This window comes from Cnephaeus nilssonii, assembly GCF_951640355.1.
Source record: "Cnephaeus nilssonii genome assembly, chromosome: 8".
In the NCBI taxonomy this organism is placed as follows: Eukaryota; Metazoa; Chordata; class Mammalia; order Chiroptera; family Vespertilionidae; genus Cnephaeus; species Cnephaeus nilssonii.
The window spans coordinates 40,880,823-40,896,144 of NC_137079.1; the positions used below are offsets into that span (position 1 = coordinate 40,880,823).

The 15,322-nt window shown below is 53.3% G+C and overlaps 1 protein-coding gene across 5 annotated transcripts in view; it reads right to left on the reverse strand.

Moving 5' to 3' along the window:
* Positions 1-1,006: 1,006 nt before the first annotated feature.
* The window catches only part of FARP1 (FERM, ARH/RhoGEF and pleckstrin domain protein 1), a gene marked incomplete at its 3' end in the record, with an annotated part of 283,703 nt that continues 269,387 nt past the window's right edge, over positions 1,007-15,322 (reverse strand). For 4 of the 5 annotated variants that reach the window (XM_079779461.1, XM_079779459.1, XM_079779457.1 and 1 more), the window contains 8 exons: positions 12,747-12,815; positions 12,424-12,513; positions 11,662-11,744; positions 11,473-11,585; positions 10,789-10,955; positions 5,965-6,072; positions 5,398-5,549; positions 1,007-3,865 (listed from right to left, as the gene is read on the reverse strand). In XM_079779461.1, coding sequence (XP_079635587.1) covers positions 3,784-3,865; positions 5,398-5,549; positions 5,965-6,072; positions 10,789-10,955; positions 11,473-11,585; positions 11,662-11,744; positions 12,424-12,513; positions 12,747-12,815 — 864 coding nt within the window. Of the gene's footprint in view, positions 3,866-5,393; positions 5,550-5,964; positions 6,073-10,788; positions 10,956-11,472; positions 11,586-11,661; positions 11,745-12,423; positions 12,514-12,746; positions 12,816-15,322 lie in introns of those variants that run through there. The other variant, XM_079779460.1, reaches the window with a different exon arrangement.

Consider the following 15,322-nt stretch of genomic DNA (forward strand, 5'->3'; position numbering starts at 1 on the left):
CCGAGTGAGAGGCGTTTGAGTGGGTGGTTATTGTTTAGGTTTGGTAGTTTCAAATCCTAAAATTAAATTTTGTTTTTTAAATTAGAAGTAGATTTGGGTGAAATTTCTATAAAGGATACACTTTGGTTAGGGGACACAGAACTGAGTTGCTGATTCTTATTGTACGTGCTATTGTGCAGCAAGGACGTTAACTTGAACAATAAATTTTGTTTCCTTTTGTGTTTCCCAGAGTATTCTTTCTGTATGCGGGAGCTTTGGTTTCCCGTTGTGAGGCCTAAGCCAAAGATGAGTTTCGTTCATTACAGGAGAATCACTCAGACCGAGCAGTGTTCCCCCAAAGTGCTTGTCTGATTTTAAGATGGACAACCTAGACAGCAGCTGACTTAAAGTTCCTAAAATTTGCCAGTGGACAGTGGCATATCAAGAAGACACTGAAGCCAATCTTAAATGCGAGTAATGGTTAGTAGATAGTCTGCAATCACTAGATTATTATACACAATGCTATCTCCCAGAGAAAGTAGAAAATGACTCTCTTAGTTGGTTGGAAGTATCTTCTGTTGATTAAGCTTCCTGGGAAAGATGTGGTTTAACTGAATGTTAAAAGTACATTCAATCTCTTCTGAACTGTTACTTTCTGTAGACACACAAACTCAGCTTGTTTTGAAGGGCATCTTCTTTAGCCAAGGAGGCTAGCATTTGGGTGTCCACTTCAAGTCCTTTATTAAAGACAGATCAGGTACCAGAGCTACAAGGGGAGCTGCCTCCGACCATATAGACTGCTGTTGGTGTTGAGCCAGACCTGGGAGCTCAGCATTCAAGACGGATTTACTAACACTCGGAAGTCTCTCGATGCCAAACCCCAGCAGCTAAGAGCTTATCCGTAGAGACTGCAGATGGTGGTGGCGCTCCCAGCGGGGGAGACGGTTTCACACACAAGCACAGCCACCACCTTTTGGAAACCGAGGCAGCGGGCCGACCGTCTTGATGTTACCAAGTGCCACACACCTTCCGAATCTGACAGTTTTGTTCTCGAGTTGGTCTTGTGGAGTGTCTAGTTCTTCACGTAGCATTTGTACCTTTCTTTTGGCAAAACATATGGTCTGTTTATAAGCGTTTTTATATGTTCTTCCTTAAAAATACGGCTTCTGTATTTCTGCTATAAAATATGGCAATAAATGGGGAGTGCTGCAAGGTGTGTTCTTAAGCACAGGTACTGTATCACGCAAGGGTCAATAAAGTTCACAGAAAACAATGACTTTTGTAAGTTCGTGTCTTATGTGTAGAGGGAATAGAGTGAAATCCCCTCCCCCAAATTTACATGTTGAAATCCTAATGCCCAGTGTGATGGCACTAGGAGGGAGTGATGGGGCCCTGAGGGTGGAGCCTTCCTGATGCGATGAGTGTCCACATAGAAGAGACCACAGAAATCCCTCGCCCTTCCACCACGGAGGAGGCATCGAGGCTGGCTGTGACCCGGGAAGGCGCTCGGCAGACACCGAGTCTGCGGCACCTCCATCTTGGACTTCTCAGCCTTCAGAACTGTAAGCCCCCCTCAGTCTGTGGCATTTTTGTGATAGTAGCCGGGATGGACCAGGCAGAGGGTGGCTCTGAAGCTGTTCCTGGCAGCTTGGGGGCCGTGAATTGCCCACATGATTTGGACTTAGTTTTAATATTTCTACTGACTTTAGAGAAGGGAGAGGGAGAGAAAGAAACATCAATGATGAGAATCACTGATCAGTTGCCTCCCGCACGCCCCCTGGAGATCGAGCCTGCAACCCTGGCACGTGCCCTGACCTGGAATTGAACAGCGACCACCTGGTTCACAGGTCTACGCTCAACCACCGAGCGACGCCAGAGAGAGGTTTTCTTTGAAGTCACAGGGGAGCAGGGAGCAGGGAGCACAGAGGTGCTACTCAGATCTGAGCCGTTTCCAGCAAACAGTTTGGAATCCTTCAGAAATACCGAGGTGGGAGTTCTGCTCCTGCCTGCCATCGGGGCTGCTCAGTGCACCCGCGCTTCAGCGTCCCAGGGTGTATGTGAGAGAAGCCTCAGGGAACTCCTCTCGAAGGCCCCGTTCCTAAAAGAAGTGGGGAGCCCCTCCCTGTCGGCTTCACCCTCCTCCATTGGGGTTAGTCCTTGTCTTCTATAGCTACCGGGATCAGTCTCCTAGAAACGCCTGGTCTCCAGGTGAAGAGACTGTAAGTTTTCCAAAACGCTGTCTTTATTAAAGAGTCTGGTTTTCTCTTTCACATTCACCCGCAGTGACCAGCCAACTCCGCCCCTCGCCGGCAGAGACACCGACCCACCCGAATTAGATGAAAATGAAGCCAAGAGACAAGGTAGGTTGTTTTGCCTTAAAACTTCAATATGCTGGATTGTGGCGTGAGGTATTTTTATTCCCTTTTGTTAGTACTTAAAACCATCTGGTACACATTGTAAGGCAAATGATTAACACGTCTCAAGCTACTCGTCCATTTGTACATTGCCGATTCCACGCAGTCAGTCACAGCTCCACGGAGTTGGGGTGGTCCTGCGCGGCTTGGGTGAGGGCTTTCCCAGCGGTGGTGCAGGACGGGGAGGGCTGTGTCGGGTGGCCGCCCCTCTGCACTGCGTCAGAAAGGGCTTAAGAACACGGGGGAATAGCAGCCACCGCTCTCTCAGAGACTAGGCAAACGGGTTTTGACTAGTGGGCCCAGCATTACTGGAAACCATGTTCCCTGTGTTGTCCGACTGTCAAGGTTGTGCCATGTCATACCGTCCTACCCCGTACCTGGGGGAATGAGTATAAAAAAGGAAAAAGAATGTTTTTTGAAGACAGGCACAAGATATACTACTACTGAATGCGCAGTTCCAAACCACAGTTGAGTAGGATATAGATAGGTATGACGATGGGTGCCAGGGGACTCCACACCATCCTTCGTGGTGCTTCCACACCCACGGAAGCTCACAAATTCCATAACGAAACATCACAAATGGCCCTGATTACTGACATACAGGTTTCATGCTTGTGAAACAGACAGCAAAACACCCACAGCTTAATATCTTCCCATTGTATATAGCACTCACTCACAGTACAGTGATAGTCTAGATGTCGCACTGGACTTCTGCTTCTCTCAGCAGAAAACAACCTGCTACAGTTTGTAAATAGTCATCACTTGAACAATTTGGTCAGCTTGCACCAGGAAGTAGGTCTGGGAGCCAGCGTCTCCCTGGAGCACGAGACCCCAGAGTGGCACGTAGTGTGCGGCGAATCGCTTACTAATCAAAGGAGTAACTTCCTATTATTATAAAAGTAGAAAGATTGAAAAAAAACGAAATCTGAAAATGATCTCATTTGCTTAAGACTGTGCCATGTGTGTTGCAAACACTGGAGAATCCGTTTTCGTAAAACGCAGCAGCCTAGAAAGAGAAGAAGAAGAGCACTTGCCCTGTCTTTTGGTCAAACGGATGTGTTTGTACTGCTTTAAGGTGCAGTCGTGGAGGAGAAATTGTCATTTGGCACTATATTAATGACAATGTTTTAATACTGGCACAAGCTAAAAACAGCCCGTCAGGGGAATGACAGGAAATGCCTCCAGCATTGGGAGGTGGGAGCACTTCTGTTCAGATGGGAAATGAACAGTGGAAAGACAAGGTTAGAAATGGTTCTGCAGAGACAGGGGAGAGAGGCTGTCAAACCATGTTTGTGTTTTCCAGACAGGCGTTAGTTTTACTAGGCATCATGAACAGAGAACGGCCGCCAGGAAAGCAGCCACGGCTGAGCCAGCTGACGGCGTCCGGCCCTCAGTACACGTGGGATTCTTTGTGACTCAGGGAGTGGGCGCGGGAGGCCGCGCTGGTGGCACTTCGGATCACCTCCATCCACCTAGAGCAAGAAAGCAGAACGGCTGTCAAGGGCCACTTTTTACAAACGCACGTCTCTGATTTCTTATTTGTAATCTGCCATTTTAGCAGGTGAGTTCTTAAATGAACTACCAGCACCCCCGTAATAGAAAGCAGGGTTAGGGTGCCTTCAGGTGTTCCTCAGTCTGTTTGAGAACCGCTGACCTCCGTGTACTCAATTTCCAGACGTGCCTTGCCCAGGATGTGGCAGCCCATCTCTTTAGAGCCGTGAGAGGTGAGGTGGCGCCTGGCTGTTTGGGAACGAATGCTCTGTCTCGTAACCCTTCCTGCGGACACTGGTGTGCATCCCGTCCTGCGTAGGGGACTGTGTTCTGTGTTTGAGTACGTGTGGGACACTGGCGTTTTCTGGAGACGCTGCTGGTTGTCACAACGGAGGGAGAACAACTGACATCGAGGGGTAGCGGCCAGGGGTGCTGCCATTAAGCACCTGCAGTGCACTACCACAGAATGGACCCTAACACAGAATCGTCTGGTCTAAAATGTAGGCGGTGCTCAGGCTGAGAGAACCTGGGTGTGCCGAGCTTCCTGCCTTTATGGAGCTTTCACTGGGCTCTGGACACACCATAATCGTCTTTTTAGGGTCTCACACTGAAGGCTGACTCATCCTTGCCACAATAGTGACAAGATCTCAACTTGAATACCGTATTTTCCGGCGTATAACACGACTGGGCGTATAGAAGATTTTCCTGGGTTAAAAAGTCGTCTTATACGCAGGAAAATACAGTAAATTTTCTAGCCCAGGATCAAGTTTGAGAATTGCTACGCCCCGGTTCACTGCTCAAGCAGTACAGCTTCGAGGCTGCTGCTGTGGGAGGTTCTGGGAGGTGGTCCTGGTTTTAAGCCACTTTGCTCTCTTTACTAGGGACTGCACAGCGCGATGAGAAACCCTTGTGGGGTCAGTGTCAGTCGGTGGTGGGGAAATAGGTCAGGTGAGAGACTGCTGCCCTGTCTGTGGCCTGAGGACACCACAGGTGGTGGCTCCGCACTGACAGACGCTTACAGTCTCATCTGGGGGCAGGTCCAGGCGCCCAGAATTCACCCTGGACATTCAGGAACAGACTGAAGCCACTGGTCACACATGGTGGTCTGGCTCGTACTGTCTGAGTCTCGCTAATAAGGTAACTCGGAGAGGCACTAGGATTCCTAAACTTCCTCCTGTGGTCTTTTGACCGGAAACTTAGCCTTTGACCACAGCCCATCAGGAATGTTAGGACTAAACAGCTACAGAAGCCACAGACTGATGAACACACGTTAGAGATTTAAAAGTGTGTAGCGTTAACCAGCACTGCAGGTTAAGGACGGAGAATGTCTCTCTGGGAGCAGAAGGGGACTCTGGTGGAGGGACCCCGATTTGTCTTCAGCACCTGCCAGGGTCGGAAGGACCAGGGCGGGAATGCCCACAGTGGGCTCTCCTAACAGCTTGCCTGGGAGAAATCCTATTGTTTAAGAGATGAGTGGCCCTTTTCTGCAGGGGGGGTGGGGGGGGGCATTTACCTTTCAAACGTGTATTCACTTTCGGCCCGGAAGTAGTACACGTGGGACTTGAAGTGCAGCTTGAACACGTAGTCCTTGTGGATGTCCTCGGACTCCGAGGGAATGGTGAGCGAGTAGCCGAGCAGGGGCAGGCTGGCCAGGGGGTGATTGTCCTGGGAAGGCCAACGAAGGTGGCGTTGGAGCGGTGGCTGCGGCCTCTTACCCTGCAGCAGCTCTGGGAGCCGAGGCTCTTGGTCCTGGCCAGTGCGCTGTGGGCCAGCTAGTGCACCCCAGCCAGGACACAGGCCATCGTTCAGTCGCTGCCCCTCCCCAACCAACCAGCTCCCAGGTCGCCCTTCAGCCAATGATGTCAGCCTCCACCTGAGTGGAGGGTCTCATGCACGCGGCCTCCTGTCGGCCCCCTTCCGACACCTGGCTGCTTTCTCTCCATGCCTGCCCCATGACAGGGGAGGGTGTGGTGTTGGGGGTCCCTAAGGCTCTCCCCAGCCTGCACACTACACTAAATGCTCGATCCCAAGGGTCACAGGGCCCCTGCCCTGGTGGGGGGGGGGAGGGGGGGAGACATACCTGGTGTGACTTATAGAAGAACAGGCAGAAGTTTGTGAACACCACCCACAGCTTCTGCCACCCGTTGCTGTTTTTGAATTTCCTCAGCAGGTTCCCAGACAGCTGATTCTGAAAGACAAGCGGGCCTGTAAGGCGCACAGGTGGGGCCACACAGTCTCCTCAGTCCAGGGGGGCTTCCTGAGACAGACTCACAGTGGCCCTTCTCCCTGGTAGGCGGACCGCATGATGTGGTTAATTCTTTTTGTCACCTATTATGGGTTGAATTATGTCCCCATCTTCCCCAAAAGATGTGCTAACCCCAGCACCTCAGAATGTGGCCTTGGAAATCGCGTCCTCACAGCTATAATTAAGAGGCAACTGTAAGGAAGCAAGGCAGGCGCTTAGTCCCCATGGCTGATGTCCTTATGCGAGAGGAGAGACGGACTGCAGGGGTGGACGAGCCGAACAACACCATGGCCAGCAAACCACACAAGGGGAAGAGGCAAGGAGGGATCCTCCCTTACAAGTGTTAGAGGGAGCTGGCCCTCTTGACACCTAGATTTCCAGAGTCATGAACAAATCTCGTTAAGCCACCCAATTGGCAGTGCCTTGTTATGGCAGCCATAGGCAGGGATCCAACACCCCTCAACCAGGAGCCCTCACGGAGCCCCACACCAGCAGCTCCTGGCTGCCATCTAGTGGCCCGGGCAGAACACTGGCTTTTGGGAGAGGTGACCTCTCCCCAGTAGCTAAAGGAAGAGTAAGTGGCAGGGCATGCTGGTAGCCCCTGTGACCACACAGCGTTGCTGTGAACAGCCAGGCAGCCGAGGCGACACCACGCGCAGAGATGCATGTCCTCGCGGGCTCTCCACAGCCCCTCCGTCATTGGCTGTGAAGAGGACACCGAGAAGGCCGTCCACGTCCCTTGATGGCAGCTCATTCCCAGGGAGACTCACCGCAGAGGAACATGGTGGGATGGTCACAGCTTTGTGAATGTGACTGATTTGTTCGTTCACTTACAAGTGGTTACATGGCCATGTCTGCCACAATTAACAAGATGCGTAAAAAGTATACTGAGTCCACTTCTATCCCTTTGGCACTTATCCGTTAACTTGTATTTTACCCAATAAACATTTTAGAGTACCCACTTAAGTAAGGCGGGAGTTGAGACGAAAGGTTTAGATGTGTTTGCCCTCAAGTTGCTCACACTCTGATGGGGAGACAGGAATGAAGTAAATCAGGCTGACAGGGCACAGGAAGTAGAGCTCATCCTGTGGACTGGAGTCAGCTGAACTGAGGGGGATGCCACAGAGGGAGGGGGTGTCCTCTCCCCCTGTCTGGCTGCCACGCACCCACTGGCTGAAAGGCACAGAGAACGGGGGTGCCCTGGGTCCCAGCAGGTGATGGCACAACCAGAGTTGGGGATGTGGTGCTGCTGCATCACAGTGCATCACACTGGAGGTGGAGGACAGCACACGTTCTTTTCTTTATAATTCACGTGTGTATGCTGAATCCAATTCCCCCAGGCAGTCCTAAAGATCTTTCTCTCAGATGCCATTATCTGTGGAGCGAGCCAGCCCCACCGTGTGGTATACACACCGGATTGAGGCAGGTTCAAGAGAACGCTCTAGCTGCCACTATCTTCAGTCCTTTCTGGAACACGCAAGGGTATAAACTGAGTAATAGCCCTAGGTGCTGCTTAACCATTCCCACTGGCCTCGCCTCCCAATGCCACTGAAACTGCCACCAGTACGTTTCAGCCTCCTGCTCTGCTCACCGGCCCCGAGCTCTCAGGAGGCCGCACCCTTCTGTCTCTGAGGATGACTTAGGTCAGGACCAGTCTCCATCCTTGCCCCAGAGCAGCCGGCACCCCATTTCCTTGCTATCTTTCACAGTGGCCTCCTCTCCCCTCTCCCTGGCTTCCAAACTGCTCAGTCCCTGTTGGGTATAATGTATGTTCAACTCCAAAGTCCTGATACCTGTGGAGGTGATCTTATTTGGAAGCCAGGCCTTTGCAGATGTTAGCAAGTTAAGAGGAGGTCATACTGGAGTGGGGGGTGGGGAGGTGGGGGTGTGTGTGTCCTAATTCTGATGACTAATTCTATATAATAAAAGCCTAATATGCAAATCGACCGAACTTCGGAATGACTGGTGGAACGACCTCTATGACATGCACTGACCACTAGGGGGCATATGCTCAATGCAGGAGCTGCTCCCAGGCCCCAGGCCAGCCAAGGCAGGTGCCAGCGGGGGCCCCCTCACAGAGGGAGGTGACAGGAAGGTGGGGGCAGAGCTGGCGGTGCCAGCAGGGGCCCCACAATTGCCCCGCTGGTCACCCCACAGATAGGCCCTGATTGCCGGCCAGGCCTAGGGACCCTACCCATGCATGAATTTCGTGCACCGGGCCTCTAGTGTCCTTATACAGAGAGGACGACATTTTAACACTGAGACATACAGCCATACTGCCAAGTGAGACGGAGGTTGAGGTCAGTGATGCGTCCACAAGACTAGGAACACCAAGGGTTGCCGGTCATCACCAGAAGCCGAGCGGCATGGAGCAGACCCTCCCAGGGCCTCCAGCAGGAGCCCACACCTGCTCTTGGACCGCTGCCCTCCAGCAGTGTTAGAGGATCTTCTGTGGCAGCCACAGACAACTAAGTCCCCGCCACTGACTCTCCCTCTGTGCTGTCCTTCCATCCCTCCCGGATCTCTGCCGCCTCCTAACGTCAGTCTTAAAATAACGATCATTTAGCCTCCGACCCCTCCGAAGGCGAGTTTGCCTGCTGGCCATCCCAGCCTCGCATGAACCCCCAGTGCCCGCTGGCTTGGCCACAGACTTGTAGCTCATCTTTGTGCTGTCCCCAAACCTCCCGGTGACTGACTATGTGAGTCCTCCAGGAGACACCTGGGAGAGGGAGCGGAGAGCGAGAAGGAGCTGCTTGCTTCCCTTTGCCAGGCGGCAGGGCCCGGGCCTGGAAGAAGGGAGCTCGCCTATCAGGCGGGGTGGGGCATGCATCTGGCACCCAAAGGAGCCCAGTGTGGACACCAGCTGAAGGCATGTGCCTGGGGAAGGGGCATCTGACAAGGGAGGGGTATTTGCCGTGACAGATGAGTCAATTCTGTGTGTTGAACCTGCATTTTTGCCACCTTAAAACCACACCCAGGGGCTTGCTTTCCTGCTCTATAGTTCTTGGCAAACTTCTCCAAGCGCCACAGAGTAAATATTTGAGGCCTTTCAGGCCAAGAGGCAAAATCAAAGCTACTTGCGTTTGTAGTAGCCACTAAGAAATAAAACCCGTGCTTGGCTCATGGGCTGTAAGCAACCAGGGCTGGGCAGGATTTGGCCCGTGGGCCGCAGTCTGCTGACTTGGCTGCTAGACTCACCTGACCATGTGGACGGAGGACGGCAGCTGTGTGGACGGCCACCCGGAAAGAGCTGGCCCCGAGGAAGCGCCTCTGGGCCGCCCATGACCTACCTCCCGTGGGTATCTGCTGCATTCTGGAATGACCTACGTGCCTCGGGAGTTAAGGTTTCGAGCCTAGAGGTCCCACACCTTGACAATCCTAACTACACTTCACCTCACGGAGGATGGTGGGGAGCAGGCAGAGATGAGCCCCCTCATACACTGCACTCCCACCAGCTGCACTGGACTGGGCTGGGGCTGATCAGGTGTCTTCCCACCAGACGGGCACGGGTTCTTCCCCACTCCCCTTGCTGGGAAGATCCCCGTCCAGCTGGCAGACCCAGTGTGACGGGAGGGAGAAGCCGAGCACAGAGGGCCCGTGGGAGGGAAGAGGCTGCCTGCGGGGGCGGAGAGCAATGTTCCCTGCAGCCCCCGGGAGGCCAGGCGCGGCCGGGGAGCCTCAGAGTGTCCCCTTGAGGGTGTCTTCAGAAGCAGATACGGGTTTTAGGACACTAGCAGGCAAACTCGAAATCAGCAGCTCCACGGAGCTGTGAGGGTCACCTCCAGAAAACAGTCTCAGAGTCCCTGCAGACCACCGTCCGCCAAGGGTGTGTGACACATCCCCAATACTGCTGGTTCAAAGAGCAAACACACCGCTGCTCCTGGCACAGTCTCTCACGGGGCATTGGGACAGCGTCTTTAGGAATTCAGAACTCTCAGATTTTAGAAAGATAATCCCGTGCGTCTATCATATAGCAGTGGGGCCTGGGCGCCGCCCAGAAGCAGACATGGCGATTGTATGGTGAAACATGACCATTCACACAAAACACGGCCCAAGCTTCTCAACCGCTCGGGTCAGGTTCCGCTGCCAGCGGGACCAGAAGGGAACTGGGCGGTCTCAGAGCTAGCTGGGTGTGGCGTTTTCTGAAAGGGTAGGGATTATGGGCCTGGACTAGAGGGTACGTGGGGAATGGGGTTTGGAGGACTCTGGAAGGTGCAGTCACAATCTGGGGGAGCCCCACCACCAAAGCTAACTCAGGACAACTCCCAGAGCCCCCGGGGAGGCTGTGCCGTGGCCCTGGCGGGGGTCAGCTTTCTGACCCTTCTGCCTCCTCGCACCCGATTCAGGTGTGTGTGGGGGGTGGCTGCTCTAGGACGTGGCAACCTCGGCGCTGGGAGCTCTCCATCCGCCTGCACTGGGGCCGTTTCTCGGCCTCTGTGGCGCGGACACACGGCTAAACGCACCACAGTCCCTGCCCCACAGCTGACTCCGTGAGCGGAAAGGAAACGGGGGCGATGGAGACGGCCAGAGAGCAAGAACTGTGGGTACGGATGAAGGCCAAGAGACACGGTCACATTCACCTGAGAGGTCGAGCCAAATGCTCAAAGGATGAGTCATCCTTGTCTGTCCCCCCACCCACCCCGGGGTCACGGCCGGTACCTCCACGGCCACGCTGAAGTCCACCATGGAGACGCTGGTGTTGCGGTGCCAGCACACGTGCACCATGGTGTTGCCGCGGTGGGGGGCCTGGCGCTCCAGCGAGGTGCGGGAGGCGCTGAGGTCGTCCTCGGACTCCTGGTCGGCCACTGTGGCCTCATCGGGGGACTCTGTGGATGTGGCAAAAGGCGGTGCTGCTGATCTCTGCTCACCCGGGGGGCACTTTCCTGACCCCTCCCCGGAGCTGAACGGGCCTGGATGGTTGGGGGCACTCAGTGATGTGGCCCCAGGTCCCCAATGCAGCCACTGAGCAGGAAGTCAGGGTCTCCCTTCCCCTCCCTGGGGGCCCCAGCACACCTGGGCACTGGGCCGCTGCTTGCCCAGCATGGGGATGGCCTGCTTTCTCTCCCTGGTCGGTCACATTCCGTATGACCGGCAGCGATGCTGGCCCAGAAAAGATGCCTTCCCTGCTCCCTCACTTTTAAGGATTTTCATGTTTTCAGGAAATGGAATTTCCTTGATTTTTAGCTTTAGATACGAATGTAGTCCACGGATCTGAGGCCCACCAGGTAAGATGACGTCAAGTGCATAGGCTGCTCACCCTCTGAAGCCAGAGCTGCCCGTCCCTCGCTAACTCCTGGGAGCAGTGGGCCTGCGCCACCCCCGGAAGGCCTCCCCCGCACTCACTGTTGTCAGGGGGGCTGCTGGCGAGGAACTCGGGAGTGGGGCCGCTGCTCTTCTCTGCCAAATCAATGGCCATCTGTATGTCCTCAACCCACTTCTCCATCTCGGACCGGGAGCTGGAGGAGAGGCGGGCGTCAGGTTTTCAGACCACAGCGGGTCGCCGGGCGAACAGGGAAGAGGGCCCCGTGTTACCTGGCGGCCACGACGATGGACTGGCGCTGGCCCCGCAGGGTGAGGCAGTGGGGCACGCCCCACTCGTCTTCACTTCTCTCGATCTGTGGGGCGAGCGTTCGAAACGTTACCGCCAAGGAGCAAGCAGACACTCAGTACATTTTCAGATGTTCACTGAAAGGGCCATGGCTCGGAGAAACAAGTCGGAAAATTAACCAGAAAGGGAGAAGAAAGATCAAAAGGCACTGAAGATTGTAGAGCTCATACACTGCCCTTGATCCAACCACGCGGGAGAAGGCGGGTATACGCCAGGGAACAATCCTGGGCTGACGGGCCTGGCTGCGTCTGCCAACCAAGGGTCACAGGATACGGACACCTGCCCACTGGCACATCTTGGGGAAGGACAGGCGGCTCCCTGGTCTCTGCGTGGGCTCCATGACTCCACGTGGGTGGTGAGGATAGTGTCCCGGCCCCCGGGGCCAGGCACAGCGCCGTGGGGGCACATTCACCCCACATGGCCTGTCATCTTGCTTCCACTTAATTCCAGGAGCAGGATACCCACGAGCCCCACATGCAGAGGAGGAGCCAGGTCGCGGCCCCTCTCCAGGGAGCCCGAACAAGTGAGGTTCCCGAGGCACCTGGGATGCTCTCACTTCCTTGTCAAGAACCCTCCTTTTCCTTCCCCACGTCACCGTCCCTGGCTCAGGCTCCCTGCAGCCAGGCACACAACCTGCAGGCAGCCCGGAGGGCGAGGCCGGGTCTCTGCCCGGGCTGCGTACTCACGGTCATGCCGTAGAGCGGGAGCTGCCCGTGCACTTTAAACTGATTCGAGATCGTCAGTCCCCGACTTGTGTACAGCAAGACGTCGTTGAACTAGAGGACAAGGACAAGTGCAGCTGAGATGCATGGGCTCCGTTTGAAATCAAAACGTGCAGAAAGTGTTTTCAAGATACTGCATGACAATTCGTTGATCTCAACAACTCCAAGCTGAGCAGCAAAGCTGCTCCTCCTGCCTCCCAGGTGCCCCCCCATGGGCAGCAGAGGCCTGGCCCTGTGACCCCATGGACCACGGACCATAGGGAGGACAAGCAGCTCTCACCACTTACCAGGAAAAACATGCGCTGCTGCAGCCCCTTCCCGGAGAGCTTGCTGAGGCTTCCCAGGCGAATGAATTCCTGCGGAGAAAACAGACCCCAAGAGTTGGCTGGGAGCGTGCAAACCTGGGTCCACACAGAGACGCTGGCTTCCTCACACCGTGGTCGCTTTCACGCTAAAAAATAGCGATCACATTAACTGTGTACTGAATGCTGTGCTCCGCCTCCTCCTTCCCAGGAACCTGTTGGCAGGGACCATGGGCTCCACTAACAGAGAGGAAAGCAGCACTCGGGTCCAGTGGCGTGGCCCTGGTTCACAGTCAGGCCTGTAATTAGGCACTTATCCCCCGGGGCCTGCGGGCTTCCCGCTGTGTGGGAAGGAGCAGATGGTGGCCTGAGGCACTCACTGCCGAAAGCAAAGGGAGCGTAGTCTTGCGTGTGTTCCAGGGGCTCCAGGGCAGGGAGGGGCGATGGACTCAGATGTCAATGTCTGAGGGCTGGAGATGGAAAATGTCTCTTGCCTAGAAGTTTTTTTTTTTTTTTAAATATGGAACAAGGAAAAAAAGAAAAGGCTTCTAATCGCCTTAAGCTCAAGCTGCTTCCTTCTGGAGGGAAATCCATCCAAAGATGTCCAGGCCTCTGAGTTTTAACCAGGTGACCCTCCTCCCCCCACGCTACCTGCCCGTCCCTGCTTCCTTTCTGTTCTGTTGAGTGAAAAATGAAGTGCTCCGGTAACCTAGACGGCCTGTCCGGGAAGAACTCTCTCAGGCACACAATTCCCAGGATAGAAAAACACCCTCAGGGAATAGTCCTGCCTCCCAGGACGTGATACCAGGCAGGCTGACCCAGCAGGAGGGCCAGGGGGATCATGTCTGAAAGCCATGTTAGGGATTCAGGCGTCCTCAAACTATGGCCCGCGGGCCACATGCGGGTGTTTTTGCCGTTTTGTTTTACTTCAAAATAAGATATGTGCAGTGTGCATAGGAATTTGTTCATAGTTTTTTTTTAAACTATAGTCCGGCCCTCCAACGGTCTGAGGGACAGTGAACTGGCCTGTTTAAAAAGTTTGAGGACCCCTGGATTAGACTGCAGGTAGGGGGCGTTTCTACGTAAAACTATCTGCTCCTCTTTAAATCTCAGTTTTTCAAATTTCACCTGTAGACAAATCTATCAGAGTCTCCCTTCTGCCCATTAGGTTATGTGATAATTAAAGTTAATTAATAATAATCTATTGGCCTTGGGGTGTGGAGTGCTCCATCCTAGAACTCGCCCCTCTGAGAGCCTGAGCCCTCCAAGTCACTCAGGGTTGACTTGGAGCAGTGAATGGCTCTGAAGCCAGCTGATGAGCAAAAGAATATGCAAATAAGGTGGGTCTGCAGTTAGTAACCAGCACCCCAATTCCGACCTGACCCTTAAAACAATTACCTTTAACTTAGCATGTGGTGTGTGCCTCATATGTGCTGTGTGCGCATATTAGCTCCATACATGAGCTTGTACAATTCAATATTATCACCCCCATTTTCCAGGTGAGAAAACGGAAAAGCAAAATGATTAGAAACTTGCCCCAAACCACCTGGTCAGCTATGGGTGACAGAGCCCTTATTTGGCTAAAAGCTTACGATGTCTTCCACAATGCTGTGCTGTGTAACCAATAACATACCAAGTGTACACTTAGTCCATTCCAATAAATGCAGGTGGGGGAAGGGGAAGATAATTCGTATTTATTGTTCCTTTTACCCCTTAAGTCTCATTCTATCCTCGTGACCTAGGAAGGAGAGGATATGATCCGTGTTCCAGGAGGGGAGGACCGTCCGGTTGGGGGAACGTCCCAGCTTTGGTGGAGCTAGAATTTAAACCCAGGACCTCCTACTCCAAGCCAATGCTCCTCCCAGCACCACGGAAACCTCTCCTCAAAATAAACGCGTTACAGAGAGTCTCTTTGCCATGTAGCATAATGTAGTACATATTTTATAACACCCAAACTTAAGAGAAAAGTACATCGATTCCACAGGGCTCTCCTAAGAGTTCTGCGTGGATGGGTAAACGTGGTCACGGGCGGAGGCTTGGCGGGATTTTCTCAGCTGCAGAGCTGAAACAAATCCTAGCTTTAACTCCCCCCTCAGCACGAACACGTAACTCTTCTGACAGCCTTTCCCAAGTGGTTTTCAGTCAGTTTTGTATTAGGCTTCCTGACAGAAATACCAAATACAGTCAAACCTCAGTTCCCGAATGTCTCCCATCTTGAACAATTCAGTTCTTGACCAATTGTAAATTGAACCTGATAACTCTCACGCTGATACATCGGCGTGACAGAAAGTGTTCTCAGGTCACACATAAAAGAGAGAATGGGCGAGTGTGAGTCAGTTTACTTCTAAACCTCACATTAACATCTTAGGAAATTGTGCTGTGACTATTTTTGTGGGTTTTTATGATTTATGTGTGTGTGTGTTTTTCTTTTTTTGCTGTTGAAATGGATGGTTAGTACAATTTTAAAATATATAAAGGCTATCAAGAATGCTGATGTTGCTAAGGGTGTGCAAGTGCTCACAAAACGATTACAGGCAATTGGAGAGGCAGAAAATTGTTGA